Source organism: Heptranchias perlo, chromosome 37 (genome assembly GCF_035084215.1).
Source record: "Heptranchias perlo isolate sHepPer1 chromosome 37, sHepPer1.hap1, whole genome shotgun sequence".
NCBI classification, from domain to species: Eukaryota; Metazoa; Chordata; class Chondrichthyes; order Hexanchiformes; family Hexanchidae; genus Heptranchias; species Heptranchias perlo.
Genome location: NC_090361.1, coordinates 16161880 through 16186211, shown reverse-complemented (window position 1 = coordinate 16186211; position 24332 = coordinate 16161880). Strand labels below are relative to the sequence as shown.

At 45.2% G+C, this 24332-nt stretch overlaps 1 protein-coding gene across 1 annotated transcript in view; it reads left to right on the top strand.

Moving 5' to 3' along the window:
- Nucleotides 1-24332, top strand: part of LOC137304543 (Kinetochore-associated protein DSN1 homolog) — a 49457-nt gene that overhangs the window by 20590 nt on the left and 4535 nt on the right. The window contains exons 4-10 of the mRNA XM_067973185.1: nucleotides 3739-4044; nucleotides 7885-7958; nucleotides 8504-8570; nucleotides 11358-11445; nucleotides 12076-12135; nucleotides 14783-14854; nucleotides 17914-18061. Coding sequence (XP_067829286.1) covers nucleotides 3739-4044; nucleotides 7885-7958; nucleotides 8504-8570; nucleotides 11358-11445; nucleotides 12076-12135; nucleotides 14783-14854; nucleotides 17914-18061 — 815 coding nt within the window. The remainder of the gene's footprint in view (nucleotides 1-3738; nucleotides 4045-7884; nucleotides 7959-8503; nucleotides 8571-11357; nucleotides 11446-12075; nucleotides 12136-14782; nucleotides 14855-17913; nucleotides 18062-24332) is intronic.

Here is a 24332-nt window from a genome sequence, read left to right as displayed (position 1 = left end):
GACTGAAGGGCTTTCGTGATCTGAACTACCATCTAATTTTCTGAAGAACTTAGTGGTTCTATATATACTGATGCTGTCTGGGTTCATTGGGAATGATTTGCTTGCATTAGTGCTATTATGCTATTTTAAAACCTGCAGGATATCTGTGTAATGCCATGAAATGTAATAGGAGATAGTCACAAATCCAGAGTGTTAGGTGCTGAACTAACTACCCAAATTGAATACTATTGGAAGAGGCAAGATACTGGATTCCCATGTTAATTCGACCAAGTCTGAAGTCCATTAGGAACATAAAATCCACCAGGAAGGATATATTGGCCTCTGAGGAGGTGCAGTGCATATTCACTTGAATGATACTGGGGATTAAAGGGTTAAATTATGAGGACAGGTTACATAAACTTGGCTTGTATTCCCTTGTGTTTAGAAGGTTGGGGGTGATCTAATCAAGTTGTTTAAAATGATAAAAAAGATTCAACAGGGTAGATGGAGAGAAACTAATTCCTCTGGGGGAGTCCAGAACAAGGGAGCAGAATCTTAAAATTAGAGCCAGGCCATTCAGGAGTGAAATCAGGAAGCACTTCTTCACACAGAGTCGTGGGAATCTGGAACTCTCTTCCCCCAAAGAGCTATGGATGCTGGGATAATTGGCGCTTTCAAGACTGAGGTCAATAGATTTTTGTTAGGTATGGGTTTCAAGGGATATGGAGCAAAGGTGGGTAAATCATCCAATCTTATAGCACAGGAGGAGGCCATTCACCCATCACGCCTGTGCCGGCTCTTTAAAAGAGCTATCCAGTTAGTCCCACTCCCCTGCTCTTTCCCCATAGCCTTGCAATTTTCTCCCCTTCAAGTATTTATCCAACTCCCCTTTTGAAAGTTACTGTTGAATCTGTTTCCATCATCCTTTCAGGCAGTGCATTCCAGATCATGACAACTTGCTACATGAAAAAAATTCTCCTCATCTCACTTCTGGCTCTTTTGCCTGTTACCTTAAATCTGTGACCTCTGGTTACTGACCCTTCTTTCACTGGAAACATTTTCCTTATTTACTCTATCAAAATCCTTCATGATTTTGAATGCCTCTATTAAATCTCCCCTTAACCTTCTCTGCTCTAAGGAGAACAATCCTAGCTTCTCTACTCTCTCCACGTAACTGAAGCCCCTCATTCCTGGTACGCAGGGATATTGAGGTGGTGGTACGCATACCCCATGATCTAAAAGAATGGCGGAACAAGCTTGAGGGGCTGAATGGCCTACTGCTGTTCCTATGTTCCTAGGACACCAAATTAGGTTGAAAAACTAAAGTCCTGGAGAGGCGCAAATGGTTTGCTCCCATATTTTATGCATCTAGAATACTACTCAATCATTTCCCCTTGTTCCACATGGAATTCTGTGCGTCAGTTTCCTGCAGAGCTAATATCTTTTTTTTTAAGCTGCATGTGTGCACCCTATGGCTGCTGGCGTGAAGATATTTTATCCCCCATTTTAAAACTTGCTTGTAAAATTTTTCCTTCACTGATCCCAGGGGAAAAGTGGGTAAGGGGACCCCACAATGTATGGCGGGGTGGGGGGCAAGATAACAAAGGGAAAGAACGAATAAGGAAGTGGTGGCCATCCATATTCCTTGCTTGATAGCTCCAAAAATAGCACTTAATATAAACATGGTTGTCTATGCCATTGCTTGGGTTGATGTATGAACTACTACGGAATCCACAGAATCCAAAGTCTGTGTGACGCACTAAATGTGGTATAAATGCACTTTGAGGTAAGACTGCCACACGATAGCTATTTGAACATTTCGGAGAAGGACTGTTAAAATAGTGCGATGATGATAATCACAAGTATTTTATTTCACAGGCTCTCTGGAATCACCATTGTCCATGTCTATTCTAATCTTCCCAGCTAGCCCTCTGCAAAGTCTTGTTTTGTGTAATAAACTGTGCATTTCTTTTTTATTTATATATATCGAAGCAAGAAGATCTTTTACCCAGGCTAAGACTTTTCTATCCTTCATAATAAAGCTTCCCTCTTTTATACTTTAGTATGCTTGTTTAAATAGAGCCAGTTTGTACTTTACGGTGCCATTCTGGCCTGGATCAATATGTAGTTCTTAGAGGCGAAGGTGAGTGTTCTAATTGGCCGCACCATCCGGTTACTTGAACATTCTGTCAGTGATCCTTTGTGACTACTAGGTGCTTTATAAAATGTTCCATATGATAAATGTGTGACCAATTCAAAAGATGTAGGATCAATAGTTTTTTTTTAAAGGAATTGGAGGAGGGGGAGTCTGTTTATGATTCAGAACTATATCTGCCTCCGCTAATGAAACAAAGATTTTTTTTTGTAGCTGCATGTGTTGTATTGCTTTATGATAGATATTAACTGACCTGTGTCTGCAAGGAATTTCTTCTAAAATAGCGCTAACCCCAATTTCCGAACATGTCAGTGCAAAAGTTGCTTTCTTTTCCTCCCTTGTGGTATGACCACGTGTCTTAAACTTTTCTTAATGACTGGCAAAAATGAACAGAAAACACCAAGAGGTTCAACATTGACAAACCATTTTTAAGTCATTAGTACTCACAAGAACTGTGTTTCAATCACCTCCCACATGCACAGTTAAAAACTTTTGCAGAAGGCACGGTTTTTAGAAAGTAACTGGTACTGAAGCGGATAAATATGATCACGTGTTAAGTAAGAGAATGCACGCAATAATGAGTATGTGGCACTTTGCATGTGCTTTCCGTGACGTTTCCGTGCTCCACTGAAAATGTTACTCCCCCTCTCTTATTGCTCACATGGCTTGACTCTGTAACCATACATTATTACCTGTCTCCTTATGGCTGAACTTGCTTTAAAATTCCTCTTGTAACATTTGCTATGTGTGACACTTGATGCTGAACTTAGTCAACAGCTTCACTCTGTGTTACCTCCAGGAGCCTTTTGGGTGGTGGTTCTTTCTCTTTAGTTGCATTCACAGTGGATCTTCAGAAGGAACTGAAGTTTTTATCCTTTTCCTTCCTCACTTAAATAGCACTTTGAATTTGCTAATCTCACGTCACCTTTTTAGAGAGCACTTATCCTTTCCCAAGGCTTTTTGTATAACTGCTGGTGAGAAATGTTATTTGCACTTGCCTACATAACAACAGTGACTGCACTATGAAAGTAGTCCATCATCTGTGAAGCACTTTGAGACGTCCTGAGGAGGTGGAAGGTGCTATATAAATGCACAAAGGTCCGGGACTGGGTTTCTGCAACCAGGTGACCTCAGTGAACAGAACACCCTATTGGCAGGAAATGTATATTGTAGCATTTCAGTCTATTCCAGATATAAGCACTGCACAAATATGCAATAGGGAATACAGGTGCTGTTGTGAACATTAACCCATAATTAATGTTCAGCATTTCAATCACCATGACTGCAGAGTTCAAAGTTAACAGTTCTGGACCAAGAATTTGGTAGCAGAGTACTGGGACTGGAAGCACAGTTAGTCCAGTAATTAGTACCAATACATGTTCACTCCATTATTGCCTCACATGCAGGAAACAGCTAGTGGGATCCTTTCGCTGCCTTCAGTTCTTCAGTTTCTGTTATGACGAGGAAGAGAAGAGACAGACGAGAAAGGAAGCAACTGTGCCTCTTTATGAAGTAATTTTTGTTCAGTCAGGTGCAGTCCACGAAGGAAAATTTCTGTGTTGATTGTTGCTGAATTTTCTCTTCACTTTGTTTCATTTTTTTAGAACACACCACTAAGCAGGAAGAAACGCCACAAAGGAGGAGCATCCGTAACCAGCGTGGTGCTAGACCAAGCACCGGTCAGTGTGCCGATGCCAGCGTGGTCTCTCAAAAGCATGACCTGAATCCCCAAAACGTCAGCAAGATGACCCATGCCAGCCCCACTGGAGAAGCTGAGGTCAGTCAGGCAGCATCTTCCAACACACGGCTCAAAAAAAGCCCACTGTCACGGTCACTATCGTGGCGACGCTCCAGCTTTAAGGGTGGTAAAGGGCGGAAATCTCTGCCACCGATCCACCGCGATGCTACAGGTGAGGAAGGATGAGAGTTACCTGTTTACCAAACACGGTACCAGTTTTGAAAACTACTCTGTGGTATCTGCAGTGAGAAACCGGCTTAATTCCTGCCCTTTTGTTTTGAGATTCTTTCATGGAGTATGGGAGCGATCAACCTAGCTGCATGCAGCCCTGTACCACCTGTTCAAAGTTCCCTCTGTTTTGTGCACTGGAGAAATATTTCCATGGAATTATTTGCAGGTTTATTGGATGAGTGGCTTGGCCATTCCATCGTCAAATTCCCACCAGCAGCATAAATAAATGCCTTGTGGGCAATCCACCTTCTGGGCTGTCACGGATTTTTCCTAGAGCCCACCTTGCCTTTAAATAATTATGGCCAGTGTATTTCAGATCTATAGTTTGTCGGTGCTTCTGCGATCCGTATTGACTGCATTGACCAGATCGCAGAGCGCTAGGTTACTATGAGAAGCACCAAGTCGAGTTGAGCAAGTTCCCTAGCTTGGGGGGCGTAGGAGAGAACTGAGGTGATTGCTGTTGTATTCCTGCCAGGGGCTGCATTTGGTGCAGCGTTGGCAGAGTCCTGAAGATAGGTCTGTCCTCCTGTCTGTAGAAGCTGTGTTGTGCAAAGGAGGGAGAAAACGCCTTAGTACCACAGAGTTCATTCTTTGGCATTGAGAAGTTTGGGGAATGAACTGTCCTTTCACTATCTCTGCGTGCTCCTCCTGTTGTAATCTTTTGCAAGATGTAACATTTGATGCTTGTTTGTTGTCGAAGCCCTTGCTGTGTTTCTGTTTTCCATTACCTTTGGGAACATCTCAAGTTTTGTTTTACTCCAATAGCACACGTGGTAGCTCCTCATTGTGGAGTTTATGCCTTTCTCTTTTGTTATTTTGTCCTGGATGGAAGTTTGAATCCATCCTTCCACACGAGGTGCTATCAGCGAAAGATTTGGAAGTGTGATTTTTGTGGGCGCACTGTTACAGGTCCTTGCATCTTCAATAAGTTATGGACTGCCGTTTTTATATCCTTCTGTTATATTAATCATTCTGATTCCTTGGCAACAGGTCTTCTAGGTTGGGCCAATTATACTTGTACCAGTGTTTGGGGCAGGGGTCACAGAGCTTCAAACATTTGTCTTTCCCTTGGTAAAAAACAGAACTATAAACTATAAGCTGTTTGTCCACAGGATACAGCTCAGGAAAAGGACTTGTGGGCATTGGTGGCCAGAGTGTTGAAACCATCTACACAGAGCGTAGCAATGATAAATAGGATTGTATAGTGGATGAAATAGAACAGAAACCACAGGGTGTGATACTGAGCCAACACAGAACATTGGTTCATTTCCATCTGCCGTTCTGGTCATCATATTTCAGAAAGGATATCGTGGCCCTGGAAAATGTGCAGCAAAGGACTGCCCATCTAACACTTGGCATCAGTTTTCGATGGAGAAGAGTGAGAGGGCATCTTTTGATGTATTCAAGACCCTTGCGAGTACCGACAAATTAAACCCTGAGAAACTTTACCGTGGCCCAGGAATGACCAGAATAGGCATGGGATGAAGCTTGGAAGAGGAAAGGTGAATAGACAGGTCACATTTCGTACAGAGGGTGGTGAATGTTTGGAATTTACTGGCCAGGGAGGTGATCGAGGCTGACAACACCTGTAATGTGAGAGGGAGTTGGCCAGGTATTTGGCAAGCACACCAATTGATGGATGCAGCCTGTGCTTGTGAACTCTGGGGTCGACCAGATGGGCCAAAATGGTTGTTCCCGGCCTATATATTCCTTTGTTCTGTGTGTTCCTGCATGAGACTTCTAATGTGCCTCAGTGTTCCTGATCACTATCCAGTGTCTCCGACTGAAAAGTGTACGTGAACGGACATCTGGTGAGAATAGAGTCGGGCTGAAATATGATGTCCTTCGTAGTTGAATAGCTTTCTGACACTCAGTCCAGGCTCACAACGTGAAGAATAACAACATGAGTAAGTTGTGGAAAGGTAGAACCTTGATGCAGCAAAAGACTGATGTAGAAATTCAATGGTGCCACGCCAGTTTTTCGGGTGCTAAACGGGTGCCTAAGCCTCCAATATAGAGAGCAGGAAGTGCACACTCATTACGAGCCGGAAGTGTGCCATCCGCCATATTCGTATAGGCAAAAAAAATAGATGTCCAGGGGCTAGTGCCTGAAACAGGCGTTTGGCCCTTTGCAAACGCCTTTTTGAGGCCCCTGGGCCGGCTGCACTCAGAAAAACCAGGTCTACATGCAGACTATCCAGCGGTCTGTAAAGGGACCGCTGCAGGCTGCGATCAAAAAGGTAAGTTTGTTCAAAAAAACTTACCTGAATGTGGAGCCGGGAGGAGCAGGAGTCAAACCCCCACCTCCCGATCGCTCCCCTCCCGGTTCGCCCTCCCTTTCCCGGTTTCAGCAGGCCTCCACAGCTCGCCGGTATCTGGTGTGCCTCAGTCCTACCCGTTTGGGCACAGCGATTGTTCCTGCAAACAAATTTCTAGGCCAGTGTCTTCAAGAGAGGGGGAGAAAAACATATAATTCGGACTAGGATTTTTTTTCTCTCCTTTCTTCACGCACTGTCCCCAGATCATAAAGAAGCCTGAAATTTTTAAAAAAAAAATCTAAGTAAAGTAATTGAGTAAAGCAGTTGGACTTTAGTAGAACACCGAAACACCAGCTTTTGACCAGAGAGAATCGATTGAACAACAGGTGCGGTCTGTGTGGCCCATTCCTTCTTGCAGTTTGTTCATCTGCTTTTTGTATCAATTTCACCTTCATTGGAAAAATGTAACGGACCATTTTAAATCAACAGTTAATGGTAAACCATGTCCAAATTTGAAGGGATTTAGAACATATGCTTCTTTCCTTCATCCACAGCCTGCTTGACACGTTCTTTGCTTAGTAAGAGGATGGATGTGGACCCCACAGCATGTAATGGTGCTTCACTGTTGTATAAAGATAATCTGGCAACCATGTAGTCAAGTAGGTCACTGATGGAATACAGTATTTGCAGGGCTTTGGTAGTGACCCCACTGTCTGGAGGCACCGTAAATATTTCAGTGTCCTGTAGATTTAGGTTGGGTAACTCTCCTTACCTTAGGTAGTTATAAAAGATCCCACGGCACTATTTGAAGAAGAACAGGGGAGTTCTCCCAGTGTCCTGGCCAATATTTAACACTCAAACAAATCACCAAAACAGATGATCTGGTCATTTATCTCATTGCTGTTTGTGGGACCTTGCTGTGTGTAAATTGGCTGCTGCATTTTCTACATTACAACATTGACTACACTTCAAAAATACTTCATCGCCTGTGAAGCGCTTTGGGACATCCTCAGGTAGTGAAAGGTGCTGTATATGCAAGTTCTTTCTTTATGCTACCTTGCCCAGTGTAATGAGTGAGTGGTGTAACTGGCTTCATTCCGAACCACAATCTGGAGATATCCAGTTGAGAAATAAACTACATAATTCAGGCTCTTTGCTGCTCAAACCAGTTTTCTTAAATTCTGACCTTCCTCTGCAGCTCTTTCAGAAGGTGAGCAGTTACGGCAATGAAATATTGCAGCATAAATAAATATGTGTAGCCTGGGATTACTGTCACTTGGTGCTGATTGTCTAAATCAGACAATTCCCAAATGTGCAGCTGAAAGCTGCTAATGTCGCTCATAACATAATGGCTGTTCTTGAACAAATGAGGCTGGAGTTTTGTTTAAAAATTCAGAATAATTGATGCATTTCCTTAAATGATTACTATATCAGGAGCATAAATACTTTAAAATTGGAAACTCCTGAATAGTTTTTAAATGCACATTGTACCTCTAGCTTCTCAACTTTATCCATTTGTTCAGAGATCTGTGAGGGTATCAGCACGGATTTGCCTGAGGATGAAAGGCTGGCCCAGCTGTTTCACGCATGTCTGGAGGTATGAAACTTCGGGGATCCATTTTCTATACTGTAAGTTCTGACATCAGTGTAGTCACTGGGATTTCAGTAAAATGTAACAGTGGAGGTGTGAAATTTTCATACTGTGTCCAACTTGAACTTTTTTTTTCAATAACAAAACAGTACAATTATAGTTTTTACCCATCTAGACTTGGACGTGTAATAAATTGGTTTGTGATTTTATTTTTCCTTCTCCACACTGTCTCACACTCAAGGGAGTGAGTGGTCAGTCTGTTTCTGGGGCTCTACCAGTGTTGTAGGGAGGGGGGGGGGGCGTGAACTGAAGGAGGCTGGACTGACTGCTCCCTCTTTATTTTTCCTTCCCTGTGGGAAGTCTTTAATCTCTGCCAGTTTCCACTGGTATTGCAGCAGAGACTGTTACTCTGGGAATTGTGAGCCAACATGCACCAGCTTAAGGGGACTCACTAATGTAGCATTCGTGTATATTTGTAAAGATATTTTTCTTTTGGCTGTCGCCCTTTTTAGATGACTAAGTGTGAAACTCTTAATATTTCTCACACACAGTATACCCTGCAGAAGCTGCAACACTCCTTGGAGCCATTAGAGGACCTCAGTCTACAATCTACGGCTGGTGAGTTGGAAATGTCTTCAGTTTGTCCCCTCACTGTAACCTCCAACCAAAGCTTTTCTGCTTCCTCGGTTGAGCACCTGTGGGTGGAGTTATACTGCACGTGGCGAGGCGAGAATGTATCGTCTGTGAGTGTTCGGCACTCCCGTCAATCAGGTTTATGCTGCCATACTGTTCTCTAGTCTCTGAGATTTTGACATACACATGCTGTGTGTGTGATGGGGAAACGACCAGATGTTTCTTGCTGGCCTGATGCATCTTAGCACCTCCGGATCAAGATGTCATTAGAATCACGAGGCAACACATTCCACAGACCCTCTTTCTGTACAACCGAACTCTGACGCTGCAGCCTAGAACCTGGACTCGGGGATTGGGGGGGGGGGGTGGAGTTTGAGGCCTCAAGCTGCCAGAGAATGGGGTGGGGAAGTGTTCATCGCTACTGAGTTGTTCTATAGAGTCAGTCTGCTGATCAGACCTAAGTTATACTGCTGCTTTTGCTTTTGCAGTGCCACAAAAATGGTAGTGTGATTGCAGCCAAAGATTCAATGATGTGCCTTTCTGGTGGAATGAGAAAGTTCTCCCTCAGTCTCTCCTCCTGATGAGGAAAGCTGCTACAGTCAGTCTTCCTGCTTCGGTTTGTGGACAAGAACTTTTGATCTTCCCTAGTAGAGCTGTGTAGTTGAATTAAATGATGGGGCTTGTGCAGTGAGCATCTTTATCAATGTGCTAGTCTGCGTGGAATTAAGAAAAACTCTACTGCAAGCCACTCTCTTCATTAAGTGTGGTTAAGCATGGAGTGTGGTGAGTAACCGGTGCTTGCCTTCATGACTGCACAGATCAGAAGTTCAAAATCTAGTCAACCTGTCAGTGTAAGGGTGTATAGAGAACTGCATAGAATAAAATAATAATTCTGCAGTGTCCAGCGATTGGAACTAGGAGGTGGAACAATATGCAGCAGATAGAATTAGAAAGGCCAATATTACTGCTAATTTTGTGCTTTCATATAACTGGCGTAAAGATTTATCTTTGTACCGGCTTATTTAATTCCGTCACAGTACCTAAAGAGGTTAAAAAAATCAACCTTGCCCACAGAAATCATGTTGCAGCTTAACTTGATACAATTGTTACAGAATTAGTTGGTTTGTCTGTGACTGGTGACTGAGGGAAGAGCCCAGCTATTCAATTCAAATACAAATAACCTGTGGCATTTGTTCAAAGATGTGTTTGGCAGCTTTTATTAAAAAAGGGTTATTTAATTCTGCTTGGTTGTAACCACTTTTGAGGGTATTTATCTTTTTCAAATCAGTGAATCTGGCGTCTTTTGAGAGACCGTCAGGCCAGATAACTTCTGTAGATAGTGAGAAAAAGAAAGGGACCGCTATTTAGAATGTGTTTGAATCTAGTTTAGCACAGCAGTCATGAGCAATATATTTTTCTACTTCACAAGGAGCTCACTGAGCTTAATAATGACTGTTGTATTACTGGTACTATTTACCTATCCTTAAATGCATTAAACAGTAAAAGCCCAAACTAAGGTCTAGTTTTCTGTCTTCTGAAGAGAAGGAGGATCCCATGAGTTTGTGTGATTAAATCCAACAGCTGAAATTAACTGAAGACGGTCCTCTGTTCGTGCCCTGGACATGCTACATGTCTACCTGGTTATCTGGACAAGTGAAAGTACTCCCCAGGATATAGGGAGATGGGGCTCACCTGACAGAGCAGCCAGAACATCTAAAGTAATACAAAAATAAGCAGCACCGTTGTGTGTTTATCATATTTTATGCCCTGTAAATCTACCAACAGTCTCGATGTAAATAGTGGAACAGAGTTATTGGAGAAGGAGAGGCAAGCTGATCCGTTCAGTTCCATGACTGTGTCTGGGCACTGCAATCCACCGGACCAGACCCAATTGTGATGTTTTGTGCAGTTGAAAGATGCACTGTCTCCTGAAGCTGGAATCTGTCCCATCTGGGCCAGACTAGCTCAGAGTTGTGTGTCAGTCATCTGCTACAGCAAGTTGTTAATGAATCAGTATGGCATTGACCCTGGAATACGTAGAGGCTTTGGCTGATAGTGCATCTTCCCCGTGAAAGACTGATGCAACTTCTGAGACGGAATAAAGCCAAATAACATAGATCAAAATGCTTAATGACACAGATGTTGGGTATTATCGCTCACTATTTCTCTCTCGCTCTCTCTATCTTTGTCTTTTTCCTTTTTCTCTTTCTCTCATTTCCTTTGTTTCTCTTTCTCTTGCTCCTTTTCTTGTTCAGTTTTTCCTTTTCTCTTATTTGCTTCCTCTCTCTTCCTTTGCCTTTCTCTTTCTCTTGCTCTTTCTCTCTTTTCGTACAATCTCTGGCTGGGGTGACTTCATCCCAAGCCTTTCCCACGGCCACACTGAAATCAGGCACTGCACAAGTGTACCTTAAATGGTTGTCTCTCTGAAATTGGGCTTTAACTGCCAAACATATGTATTAAACAGTAAGAGAAGTGAATAGTACCAGTAATACAAAAGACATTATTAAGCTTAGTGAGCTCCTTGTGTAGTAGAAAATAATACATAGCTCATGACTGCTGCATTAAACTGGATTGAAGCACATTCTAAATAGTCGTTCCTTTTTCTCACCATCTATGGAGTTTATCTGGAAAATTGCCTGTCCTTTGCTGGCTGTTTCTCCACGGTGGTAAAGCCAGGATTAGGAAGCTGGTGCTAAGCTATTTCCTAGTATTTGATGGTGCTGTGTTTTTTTCCTCTTCTCTGATTGTTCTTTTATTGGTTGCACCTCCCAGCTTCTGATATTTCCAATGACTTTAAGCGTATCATAGAGACAATGAAACTAGATGGGACTCTGAGGAAATGCACAGAGAAACCAGATGAGTAAGTACCCCAAGTGAAGAGGTGAATACTTTAACTTTAACCTCTTAGAGTCTTCACGTTAATCATTCTCGAGGTTTTAGATGAAGCTTTTAAGTTAGTGCAACTGTATAAATCATTCTCTCCCCTTGTTCCCAGCTGGGAAGCCGTGCTGGAGACCTGAACTTGGCCAGAGCCAGTGCTGCTTGGTGACCAGCCGCCAGGAAGGTGGAGAGTAGCTCACATACTGATGGTGTGATTTCCCCTAATTTGCCGTGGCCTGGCCTCATGGAAAGGATCTGGCTCCCTGTCCGTGCCAGCCTATGCTGTGGTGCCTGAGATTGCATCTCCTAGGAATTGCAGCTGTGAATGGCTCCTCACTTTATTAAGTATCTGCCTCTCCTCAAAGATCAGGCACCATTGAATGACACTGTGCTGGATAATTCCTAAATGAGCCACTTGTTATTTATAACTTAGTGCCATTACTGCATGTGTTCTACTTGTTCTCTATCTCACTCAGCCCGTGTTTATTCAAGGGTGTTCTGGCACTGGTGTGTGATCTCTATAATCCATTGCTGGCAGTGGTGTGTAGAATGTGCGTCAGTCGCCTCGTCTCTGTTACGGTATTTGTGACCTCGCGGTCTTATTTTTCAGTGTTCCTCCCACGCCAGAAACAGAGATGATGATGAAACAACTGAAGGATGACATTTCCAGGTAGGATATCCCAACTTTTATTTTTTGTTAAAACACTCTGCCGCGGTGCTAGATCTTAAAGGGGCATTGTCACCTGGTAAACTGCCGTAGAAACACGAGAGCTCGATGACTCAGTCAGCAGCAAAATTGCATTGTTCCATAACTGACTATTTAATGCTACAAATTTATATTATTTTTACTTTTCTAAAATCTCCCCCAATTGTCTCTTGAAGGTATCGACTCCTGTGTGAATACAGAGCTGGGAGGGAGATCACCAGACTAATGATTAAGATCAAGCGCCCAAGTCCAAGAGGACTGATGGAGCCTTTATGGAGCCCCACTGTCTGCCCAGCTGAGTTAAATCAGCGCAGACCAGGGATAGAGACAGGTGCGCTTAGAGTCTGAACCATTGGGGACACCGTCCTCCTTCAAACACACTGTGAGTTGTATTGAAGTTGATGTCACTCAATCCTCACGGTGCCCAAAAGTGAGAGGAAAGCTCTCCGAAATTTCTCCTTGAGGCAGCAACGTCACTTTTTAGTGTCAGCTGTTGCTCAGTGGGTGGCACTCTCGCCTCTAAGTCAGAAGGTTGTGGGTTCAAGTCCCACTCCAGAGGCTTCAGCACAAAATCTAGGCTGAAACTTCAGTGCAGTACTGAGGGAGTGCTGCACTGTTGGAGGTGCCGTCTTTCAGATGAGATGTTAAACCGAGGCCCGGTCTACCTGCTCAGGTGGATGTAAAAGATCCCATGGAACTCATCGAAGAAGAGCAGGTGAGTTCTCCCCGGTGTCCTGGCCAATAATTATTTCTCTGCCAACACCTAAAAACTGGTTATCATCACATTACTGTTTGTGGGATCTTGCCGTGCGCAAATTGGCTGCCGCATTTACTACATCACAACTTCATTTTCTGTGAGGCGATTTGGGATGTTCTGAGCACGTAAAAGTGCTTTTTTTTTAAGAAGAGATTTTTCTTTAAACTCTGAATTCTTTTCCCTCTGGGTGAAACGTGTTTGTGAATCGTAGCTCTTTGCAGTGTGCTGCAGCTCCAGACACTGGTGCATCGCCAAGAGGGAGCTGGGCACTTACCCACGGCAGAGCAGGATAGCCAGCGGCCAGTTGCCACGACTGTTGCCTCAGTCAGTTGCACCAGTCCCATTACCTTCCTGCTGGTGGTGCTGTTGGCCTTTTAGATTAAAGCCATTGCAGCCCTCCTGTTCAAGGATAGCAATTTAATACAAAGTGGAGCTATATTCTTAACTGGGAGATACATCAGCACTGGAGGTGGCTCAGTTCAAGAGATCCTGGTGTTTCTGTGTAGCTTTGTGTTTCAGCACTTTAATTCCTTCCCTCCTCTCCAGGGCGCTGACTCACCTTGGGGAGAGGTTCCACGTGTGTCAGCCGCTCTCTGGTGCCTTGGCCAAGTAATCATTTTTGATGTAAAAGCTTGAATGTCCGCAGGCTGTTCAACTTTGGTGCGTTACAGGCAACGTCCATCCAAGCCCTTCCCGGTACAGGTCACTGAATGATGACTAAGAGCGATAATCCTGACAGGCTCTTTCTGCCTCTCCCTTAGACCAGTGTCATTGATATTATTTGTGGCACTTCTGCTTTACTCTGGCTGAGGTCAGCTAACACAGGAGCACAAACAGGTCATTGAAACTGATATCTTCCTGGCCTGTGTCTCTCTATCCCAGAGCACAATTACCCACTGAACCATCGGGAGACCTTCCAGCAGATTGGTGTCATCGTGAGGGGGAAATAAATAGGAATGGAATCAGGGCCAAGCTCTTTCAGATTACGAGTGTTAATATTGGCAATGCCTAGCTTCATGCATTGGAATAAGTGGACAGTAACGTATATATGCTTAAATAAATGTGGGAATATGAAACTTGAGATCAACAGTACAGTTTCCTGGTGTCCAACATCTAAGGAATATGAACTGAAGTTGAATATTCCAGAATGTGGAATCTAACCCTTGGTGTGCGCGCGGTCATCTAGTCCTGCAACAGTTTGCGGTGTAATTGGGTCAGAAGTTTTCTTCTGGGCTCCCCCAATTGCTCAGTGAGCAGCTGAGTCACACTAACCAGGAAAGACCCAGGTTCAATCCCCAAACTGAGCAAGCTGATCCCAGCTAGGGTAACGGTGGGTGTCCTGTGATTCACCCCTGGGGGTAACGGTGGGTGTCCTGTGATTCACCCCTGGGGGTAACGGTGGGTGGCCTGTGATTCACCCCTGGGGGTAACGGTGGGTGGCCTGTGATTCACCCGTGGGGGTAACGGTGGGTGGCCTGTGATTCACCCGTGGGGGTAACGGTGGGTGGCCTGTGATTCACCCCTGGGGGTAACGGTGGGTGTCCTGTGATTCACCCCTGGGGGTAACGGTGGGTGTCCTGTGATTCACCCCTGGGGGTAACGGTGGGTGTCCTGTGATTCACCCCTGAGAGAGTGGGTGATAAGCGAAGGCAAGATGGGGTTCAGCTGTAATGTACCCCACAGTAATGTCCTGTGGGATAGTCTGCTGCCAGCTGTCTGAGCTCTCTGGATTGTGGCACTAGAGGGTGCAGAGCTTCCAGGAAACCTCACCCAGCAAAGAGGCAACACCTTCAGGGGAGGGAAAACTAGCAACAAACAAAAACCTTCACCATGTGCTATTCTTTTCTATTACAGATTAAATGCCGAGTGTAATGCTTGGGACAAAATGCTGGAAGTCTATCGCCAAAACGCAGAACAAGCCGCCAAGTAAGATTCCTGCCAGTCAGTGATTGATTTATTTATTGGCCTGACACACTGGAACCCCCTCACTGTGCTTGAGTCTCAAATTAAACCATTCAGAGCTACGTAAATGTTTGATTTCCTCATGTGGAATGTGCGCACACTCCATGTAGAGAGACATCGCACACTTGAACCCAGGACCCTAGTGCTCTGCGGCTCGGTAGTTCTTTTCTCCTTGTCCTCTTTTTTTTTTTAAAACCGTTTTTTCCACTATAGTTGCATTGAAACCAATGTCTGACGTTCTTGGTCTGACTGGTGTCAATTAACAGTCCTTTCATTCCCATTGATTTATCAGCCGTGGTTCAGTAATGGGACTCTCTGGTCGAGTCAGAAGGTCGTGGGTTCAAGCCCCACTCCAGAAACTTGAGCTCATAATCCAGGCTGACACTCCCAGTGCAGTACTGGGGGCGTGAGTTAAACTGAGACCCCCCCCCCCTCTGCCCTCTTGGGTGGATGTGAAAGATCCCACGGCCACTATTCAGAAAAGAGCAGGGGAGTTCTCCCGATGTCCTGGCCAATATTTATCCTTCAACTAACATCACTAAAACTGATTATCAGGCCAGTTGTCTGTGTGTGGTGGGAGGTGGAATGCTTACAAGGTTCTAACCTAATTGAGGAAGTTGGTTTCTTCTCAAATTTCTCCAGTTCTCCCCTTTCCCCGACCCTGGAAGAAGCTGCCGTTCGCTGGGCTCCAATTCCACAGCGCTCTGACCTTTCTTTAAATGTGAGCCGAGGCAGTGTCTGAGGGTCACTACAGTTGTCCTCTGGGCCTGCTGGCCTGGGAAGGGAAAACCACCCAGGACTCCTCTTTCCCTCTCCCCAACCCCCTCGCTCTCCAGTTACCTCTGCCAGAAAGTGCAGGTGTGGCAATAGGTTTGAGCTCATGCTGTGACACTCTCGTCACTCCAGGTGAACAGCCTGATAGTTGCAGGCTAAGCTTGTAACTGAAGCATGGCTGTTTGGGTGAGGGACCGTAGAGGGCCCAACACATGTAGGATTGTATCTAATCATGGGGAGATATTAGCAAACTATTATTTCAATTGTAATGTAAATAATGAAATTCTCAGTAAAAAATGGCAACCAAAGTAACTGAGTACGGTTTGGGAGCTAATATATGGTCTCCATATTACAAAAAGGATATAAAGGCACTAGAGAAGCTGCAACAAAGTTGATACCAGAACTGAGAGGGTACAACTAATAGGAAAGACTGAACAGGCTGGGGCTCTTTTTTTCTAGAAAAGAGAAGGCTGTGGGATGACCTAATACAGGTCTTTAAAATTACGAAGAGGTTCGATAAGGTAGACCTAGAGAAGATGTTTCCACTCATGGGGGAGTCCAAAACTAGGGGCCATAAATATAAGATAGTCACTAATAAATCCAACAGGGAATTCAGGAGAAAATTCTTTACCAAAGTGTGGTTAGAATGTGGAACTTGCTACCACATGGAACTTGCTACCACATGGAACTGTTAAGGTGAATAGATGTATTTAAGGGGAAGCTAGATAGGTACATGAGGAGAAAGGATTAGAAGGATATGCTGATAGGGGTCAATGAAATAGGGATGGGAAGAGGCTTTTGTGGAGCATAAACACCGGTACAGACCAGTTGGGCCGAATAGCCTGTTCTGTGCTGTAAATTCTATGTAATCGATAACCTGGTCAATCGGACCTACTGGACAGAGGAGTGGAGAAAGCTCTGGGTACAGGCACTCTCTCCGTCATAGAATCATAGAAGTTTACAACATGGAAACAGGCCCTTCGGCCCAACATGTCCATGTCGCCCAGTTTATACCACTAAGCTAGTCCCAATTGCCTGCACTTGGCCCATATCCCTCTATACCCATCTTACCCATGTAACTGTCCAAATGCTTTTTAAAAGACAAAATTGTACCCGCCTCTACTACTGCCTCTGGCAGCTCGTTCCAGACACTCACCACCCTTTGAGTGAAAAAATTGCCCCTCTGGACCCTTTTGTATCTCTCCCCTCTCACCTTAAATCTATGCCCCCTCGTTATAGACTGCCCTACCTTTGGGAAAAGATTTTGACTATCTACCTTATCTATGCCCCTCATTATTTTATAGACTTGTATAAGATCACCCCTCAACCTCCTACTCTCCAGGGAAAAAAGTCCCAGTCTATCTAACCTCTCCCTATAAGTCAAACCATCAAGTCCCGGCAGCATCCTAGTAAATCTTTTCTGCACTCTTTCTAGTTTAATAATATCCTTTCTATAATAGGGTGACCAGAACTGTACACAGTATTCCAAGTGTGGCCTAACTAATGTCTTGTACAACTTCAACAAGACATCCCAACTCCTGCATTCAATGTTCTGACCAATGAAACCAAGCAAGCTGAATGCCTTCTTCACCACCCTATCCACCTGTGACTCCACTTTCAAGGAGCTATGAACCTGTACTCCTAGATCTCTTTGTTCTATAACTCTCCCCAACGCCCTACCATTAACGGAGTAGGTCCTGGCCCGATTCGATCTCCCAAAATGCATCACCTCACATTTATCTAAATTAAACTCCATCTGCCATTCATCGGCCCACTGGCCCAATTTATCAAGATCCCGTTGCAATCCTAGATAACCTTCTTCACTGTCCACGATGCCACCAATCTTGGTGTCATCTGCAAACTTACTAACCATGCCTCCTAAATTCTCATCCAAATCATTAATATAAATAACAAATAACAGCGGACCCAGCACCGATCCCTGAGGCACACCGCTGGTCACAGGCCTCCAGTTTGAAAAACAACCCTCTACACCCACCCTCTGTCTTCTGTCGTCAAGCCAATGTTGTATCCAATTGGCTACCTCACCTTGGATCCCGTGAGATTTAACCTTATGTAACAACCGTCATGATCAACGAATCAAACCTGATGTAATAAAAAGCCTTTACTGTTCCTTTGGAGAAAGACGAAGGGAGTAATTAGGCTGATCCGTTATTGTATGATTGCAGACCTTGACATCAGTTTCATGTTGCCGTTAGTTAAAAGATCTTTCAATTTTATTTATTCCAAAGTGATTTGGAACAAGCAAAACTGTCTGGAGGGGCACTGGAACCAATCCCAGTGATGGAGAATTCGCAGATGGATGTGATCATGACCAAGCCGGATTATCAGTGCATCCTGGAACAGGACGTCCTGATTCTCCAGAACATGGAATGTGTGGTGAGTACACGGGGACGAGGTCAGAGGGTGTATTTTAACCACGAGAGGCGGTGAAAGACTGAGTCTGTTGGTGCACATTACCTGCACATAAGTGGCAATGCTGGAGTCCCCTTAGCCCCTCGGACTGCCGTGCCCTTTCCGGATTGGCATTGAGCTGAGGAGGTGGAATGAGCTGCTGTTTGTGGCACAGCCTGACCGGTGAAATCAGCCTTAACCTGAGTGCAGCTGTAGTTGGCCAATTCCATTGGGGGCAGTGAAGTCTTGCAGCTCTCTGTCTGGACGTCACCAGCTGGGATAGTTTGTGTATCGCGCCGGTGGGACAGACTAATGTGAGTCTCCCTCGGGTTTTGAGGGAGCAGGGACCTTGCCAGATGGAACAGTGCTCAGTATTTCCCTTTTGATAGTCTCGCTGGTCTAGTCTCTTCAGGAACGAGGGGTGATGTTGGAACACTTTCAATGTGTTGTACCGTCATCCGTGTCGTCTGTGATTAAGGTGGCTTGATCCTGTAACTGGCTGTGAAGTGAGATGAAGGTGCACAGCATCTACGTTCAAATACATGTCCTTTGAGTACAATAATCTATCCCTCCAGTTTATGGGTTGCTTTTTTGTCGGGGTGGGTTATTGTGATGTGAAGGTGGTGTATTTTGAGGAATTGGAATAATTTCCCCCTTTATATAAAGCACTCTGAGACAGCACCGTCACTTCTCTAATGCTGCACCATAGCCCTGTAACTTTGGTTCCGATGTTGGGTTGAGTCCAGTCACGTTTCACCTGAGGTCCTATCACCTGGCAGGGAAGAGGTTTACCTTCTCTCTGAGCTGGATTTGAGATCCACAGCTGTGAAAGTGCTGCAGGTGACCAATCCGCCAATGTCCCCTTCCATCCTAGGAAAAGTGAGTGACCACCTTGTATCGGCAGGAGGAGACCCCAACAATCAGATTGGGAACAAAGCCCCTCGACCACTTGGTCGCACAATGTGTTTAAAGTTACATCTGGAATATATAAGTTAAATATTTCTCTGTTTGTTGGTTGGATACCAAGGATAGGACAGAGACCCATCCAACTAAAGTCACAGCCGGCTCCCTCAAAAACCCCCGACCCGGCCCTCCCTCCTGCATTCCCGGCTATTGACACCAATTGTGTCTTGCCCAAGGGACGGAAGGCTGCTGATCTTCAGCATTTAAGGCTCGTCACCTCCTCCCACAATTGGAGGTTTTAGCCACAGTCCACAGCGATGTGGGAGAGATCTACAACTGCACTTCCCACGTGTGACCAGTAAAACTGGGTGTGTAAATCGTTGCTTGGTGCAGGATCCTGTATACGCACGCTGGGAGGTAGGACAGTGTATGGAGACTTGTACACGGTTAATGGTTTGGAGTGGATTTTGAATGGTATATAGAGATTTATACACATGGTTAATGGTTTGGAGTGTGATTGAAGGACGCAATGAAAATACTGCTGTTGTTGCAGCTGCAGAAATGTGGGCATTACGTAAGAAATAGGAGCAGGAGTAGGCCATATAACCCCTCGAGCCTGCTCCACCATTCAGTTAGATCATGGCTGATCTTCGACCTCAACTCCACTTTCCCGCCCAATCCCCATATCCCTTGATTCCCCTAGAGTCCAGAAATCTATCTATCTCAGCCTTGAATACACTCAACGACTCAGCATCCACAGCCCTCTGGAGTAGAGAATTCCAAAGATTCACAACCCTGAGTGAAGAAATTCTTCCTCATCTCATTCTTAAATGGCCGACCCCTTATCCTGAGACTATGCCCCCTAGTTCTAGAGACTCCAGCCAAGGGAAACAACTTCTCAGCATCTACCCTGTCAAGCCCCCTCAGAATCTTATACGTTTCAATGAGATCACCTCTCATTCATCTAAACTCCAGAGAGTATAGGCCCATTCTACTCAATCTCTCCTCTTGGACAACCCTCTCATCACAGGAATCAATCTAGTGAACCTTTGTTGCACTGCCTCTAAGGCAAGTATATCCTTCCTTAGATAAGGAGACCAAAACTGTACACAGTACTCCAGATAAGGTCTCACCAAAGTCCTGTACAATTGTAGTAAGACTTCCTTACTCTTGTACTCCAACCCCCTTGCAATAAAGGCCAACATGCCATTGCTTTCCTAATTGCTTGCTGTACCTGCATGCTAACTTCTTGTGTTTCCTGTACCAGGACACCCAAGTCTCTCTGGACATCAACATTTAATAATTTCTCACCGTTTAAAAAATATTCTGTTTTTCTATTCTTCCTATCAAAGTGAATAACCTCACATTTCCCCACATTATACTCCATCTGCCCATTCACTTAATCTGTCTATATCCCTTTGCAGACTCTTTGTGTCCTCCTCACAGCTTACTTTCCAACCTAGCTTTGTATCGACAGCAAATTTGGATACATTACACTCAGTCTGCTCATCTAAGTCATAATAGCTGAGGCTCGAGTACTGATACTTGCAGCACCCCACTAGTTACAGCCTGCTAACCTGAAAATGGCCTGTTTATCCCTACTGTCTGTTTTCTGTCCGTTAACCAATCCTCTATCCATGCTAATATGTTACCCCAAAACCATGAGCCCTTATCTTGCATAACAACCTTTTTTAAATGCTGGCTTTGCCAGTGACGCCCACATCCCATGAACGAATAAAAACAAACCTTATCGAATGCCTTTTGAAAATCCAAATATACTACATCCACTGGTTCCCCTTTATCTACCTGCTAGTTACATCCTCAAAAAACACTAATAAATTTGTCAAACATGATTTCCCATGTTGACTCTGCCTAATCATATTATGATTTTCTAAGTGCCCTGTTACCACTTCCTTAATAATGGATTCCAGCAATTTCTCGACAACTGATGTCAGGCTAATTGGCCTGTTATTCCCTGTTTTCTCTCTCCCTCCTTTCTTGAATAGCGGGGTTACATTTACTACCTTCCAGTCCGCTGGGACCGTTCTAGAATCTAGGGATCTTTGGACGATCATAATCAATGCATCCATTATCTCTGCAGCCACCTCTTCTAGAACCTTTAGATGTAGGCCATCAGATCCAGGGGATTTATTGGCTTTTAGTTCCATTAATTTCTCCAGTACTTTTTCTCTACTGATAATTACTTTACGTTCCTCACTCTCATTAGCCCCTTGATTCCCCACTATTTCTGGTTTGCTTTTTGTGTCTTCTACTGTGAAGACAGATACAAAATATTTGTTAAACGCATCTGCCGTTTCCTGATTTCCCCATTATAATTTCTCCTGCCTTCCCCATTATAATTTCTCCTGCCTCAGCTTCTAGGGGACCAACGTTTACTTTTGCCACTCTTTTCCATTTTACATACTTGTAGTTCTTACAATCCGTTTTTATATTTCTTACTAGTTTACTTTCATATTCTATTTTCTCCCTTTTTATCAATTTGTTTGGTCGTCCTTTGATGATTTCTAAAACTCTCCCCATCCTCAGGCTTACTACTCTTCTTGGCAACGTTATAGTCTCTTGTTTTAATCTAATACTATCCTTAACTTCTTTAGTTGGCCATGGGAGGATCACTTCTCCCGTGGAGTTTTTATTTCTCAATGGAATGTATATTTGTTGAGAATATTGAAATATTTCTTTAAATGTTTGCCATTGCTTTTCAACAGTCATATCCTTTAATTTAATTTCCCAATCTACCTTAGCCAACTCACCCCTCATATCTATGTAATTGGCTTTATTAAAGTTTAAGACTCTAGTTTCGGACTTAAGTACGTCACTCTCAAACTCAATGTGAAATTCTATCATCACATGATCACTCTTCCCCAGAGGATCCTTTACTGTGAGATTACTAATTAACCCTGTCTCATTACACAATACAAGATCTAAAATAGCCTTTTCCCTGGTTGGTTCCATGACGTGTTGCTCTAGGAAACCTTCTCGAATGCATTCCATGAACTCATCCTCCAAACTACCTTTGCCAATTTGATTTGCCCAGTCTATATGAAATTAAAGTCCCCCATGATTACTGCAATACCTTTGTTACAAGCTCCTCTTATTTCGTGATTAATACTCTGTCCAATGGCATAGCTATTGTTAGAAGGCCTATAAACTACTTCCACCAGTGTTTTCTGCCCCTTGTTATTTCTTGTCTCCAGCCAGACTGAATCTACTTTCTGATCTTCCGAGCCAATATCCTTTCTCACAACTGTCCTTATGTCACCCTTTATTAATAGGGCTACACCCCCTCCTTTTCCATTCTGCCTGTCTTTTCTAAATGTCATGTACCCTGGAATATTTAGTTCCCAGTTTTGGTCACTTTGCAACCACGTCTCTGTGATGGCTTAGATCAAACCCATTTATCTTTATTTGTGCAACTAATTCATCTACCTTGTTACAAATGCACCGTGCATTCAGATAAAGAGCCTTCAATTTTGACTTTTTACTACTTTTTCCTGCTTTCACCTTACTTGTTGATGCTCTATTATTGGTAAACTCTCTGTCCCTTCCTGCCACATTTACTCAAATCACTACATTGTTCTGTCGCCTTGTGTTTCTCATTAGATTTCTAAATTTCCCCTCACCTGACCCCTTCTTCCCCCGCCCCAGTTTTAGTTTAAAGCCCTAGTTATTCGATTCGCCAGGACGATGGTCCCAGCCCGGTTTAAGTGGAGCCTGTCCTAACTTTCCCCAGTACTGGTGCCAGTGCCCCATGAATCGAAACCGCTGTCTCCCACACCACTCTTTGAGCCACACATTTAACTCTTGATCAGTTTGTCCCAATGCCAATTTATATGTGGCTCAGGTAGTAATCCAGGGATTATTACCATTGAAGTTCTCCTCAAACTGCCTCAGCAGAACCCCATTCTTAGTTCTACCTATGTTGTTGGTTCCTACGTGCCCCACGACAACTGGATCCTCCCCCTCATGCTCCAAGTTCTTTTCCAGCCACGAGGAAACGTCCTTAACCCTGGCACCGGGCAGGCAACACAGCCTTCGGGACTCTCTGTCGCGGCTGCACAGAACAGTGTCTATCCCTCTGACTACTATCACCTACCACTACCACATTCCTCTTTACTCCCCCCACTTGAATGGCCCCCTGTACCACAGTGCTGTGATCAGTTTGCCCATCCTCCCTGCAGTCTTTGCTTTCATCCATACAGGTAGCAAGTATCTCATACCTGTTGGACAAAGTCAAGGGCTGAGGCTCCTCCATCACTAGATCCTGGGTCCCCATACCTGCCTGATTCGCAGTCACACCCTTCTGTCCCTGACCACTGAACGAATCTAAACTACTAACTAATCTAAGGGGTGTAATTGCCTCCTGGATTAGTGTCCAGGTAACTCTCCGCCTCCTGGATGCATCGCAATGTCTGCAGCTCGGACTCCAGCTCAACAAGTCTGAGCTGAAGTTCCTTGAGCTGCAGACACTTACTGCAGATGTGGTTGCCCAGGATCATGCTGGTCTCCACCAACTCCCACACACACTATCTGCCTTGCCAACACTTATCAAACCAGAATTTATTTATTTACTTTATTAGAGTTTTTAATCTCTTGCTATTCTTAGTTTTATTAACTAATTTATGTAGTTTAAGTTATTGATTTAAACTCTTAGTGAAACCCCTGCCTTAACTGAGAGAAAAAAAACAGTAATACTCATCAACCAATCACCAACCTGCTGTTCTGTGACGTCACTCTTTCAACTTCTGCCTGTGGTGAATTGGCTCCAACTCACCGCGCGTCTCCCGCCCCCGCTCCCCCCTCGGGCCGCGCGTCTCCCGCCCCCGCTCCCCCCTCGGGCCGCGCGTCTCCCGCCCCCGCTCCCCCCTCGGGCCGCGCGTCTCCCGCCCCCGCTCCCCCCTCGGGCCGCGCGTCTCCCGCCCCCGCTCCCCCCTCGGGCCGCGCGTCTCCCGCCCCCGCTCCCCCCTCGGGCCGCGCGTCTCCCGCCCCCGCTCCCCCCTCGGGCCGCGCGTCTCCCGCCCCCGCTCCCCCCTCGGGCCGCGCGTCTCCCGCCCCCGCTCCCCCCTCGGGCCGCGCGTCTCCCGCCCCCGCTCCCCCCTCGGGCCGCGCGTCTCCCGCCCCCGCTCCCCCCTCGGGCCGCGCGTCTCCCGCCCCCGCTCCCCCCTCGGGCCGCGCGTCTCCCGCCCCCGCTCCCCCCTCGGGCCGCGCGTCTCCCGCCCCCGCTCCCCTCTCGGGCCGCGCGTCTCCCGCCCTCGGGCCGCGCGTCTCCCGCCCCCGCTCCCCCCTCGGGCCGCGCGTCTCCCGCCCCCGCTCCCCCCTCGGGCCGCGCGTCTCC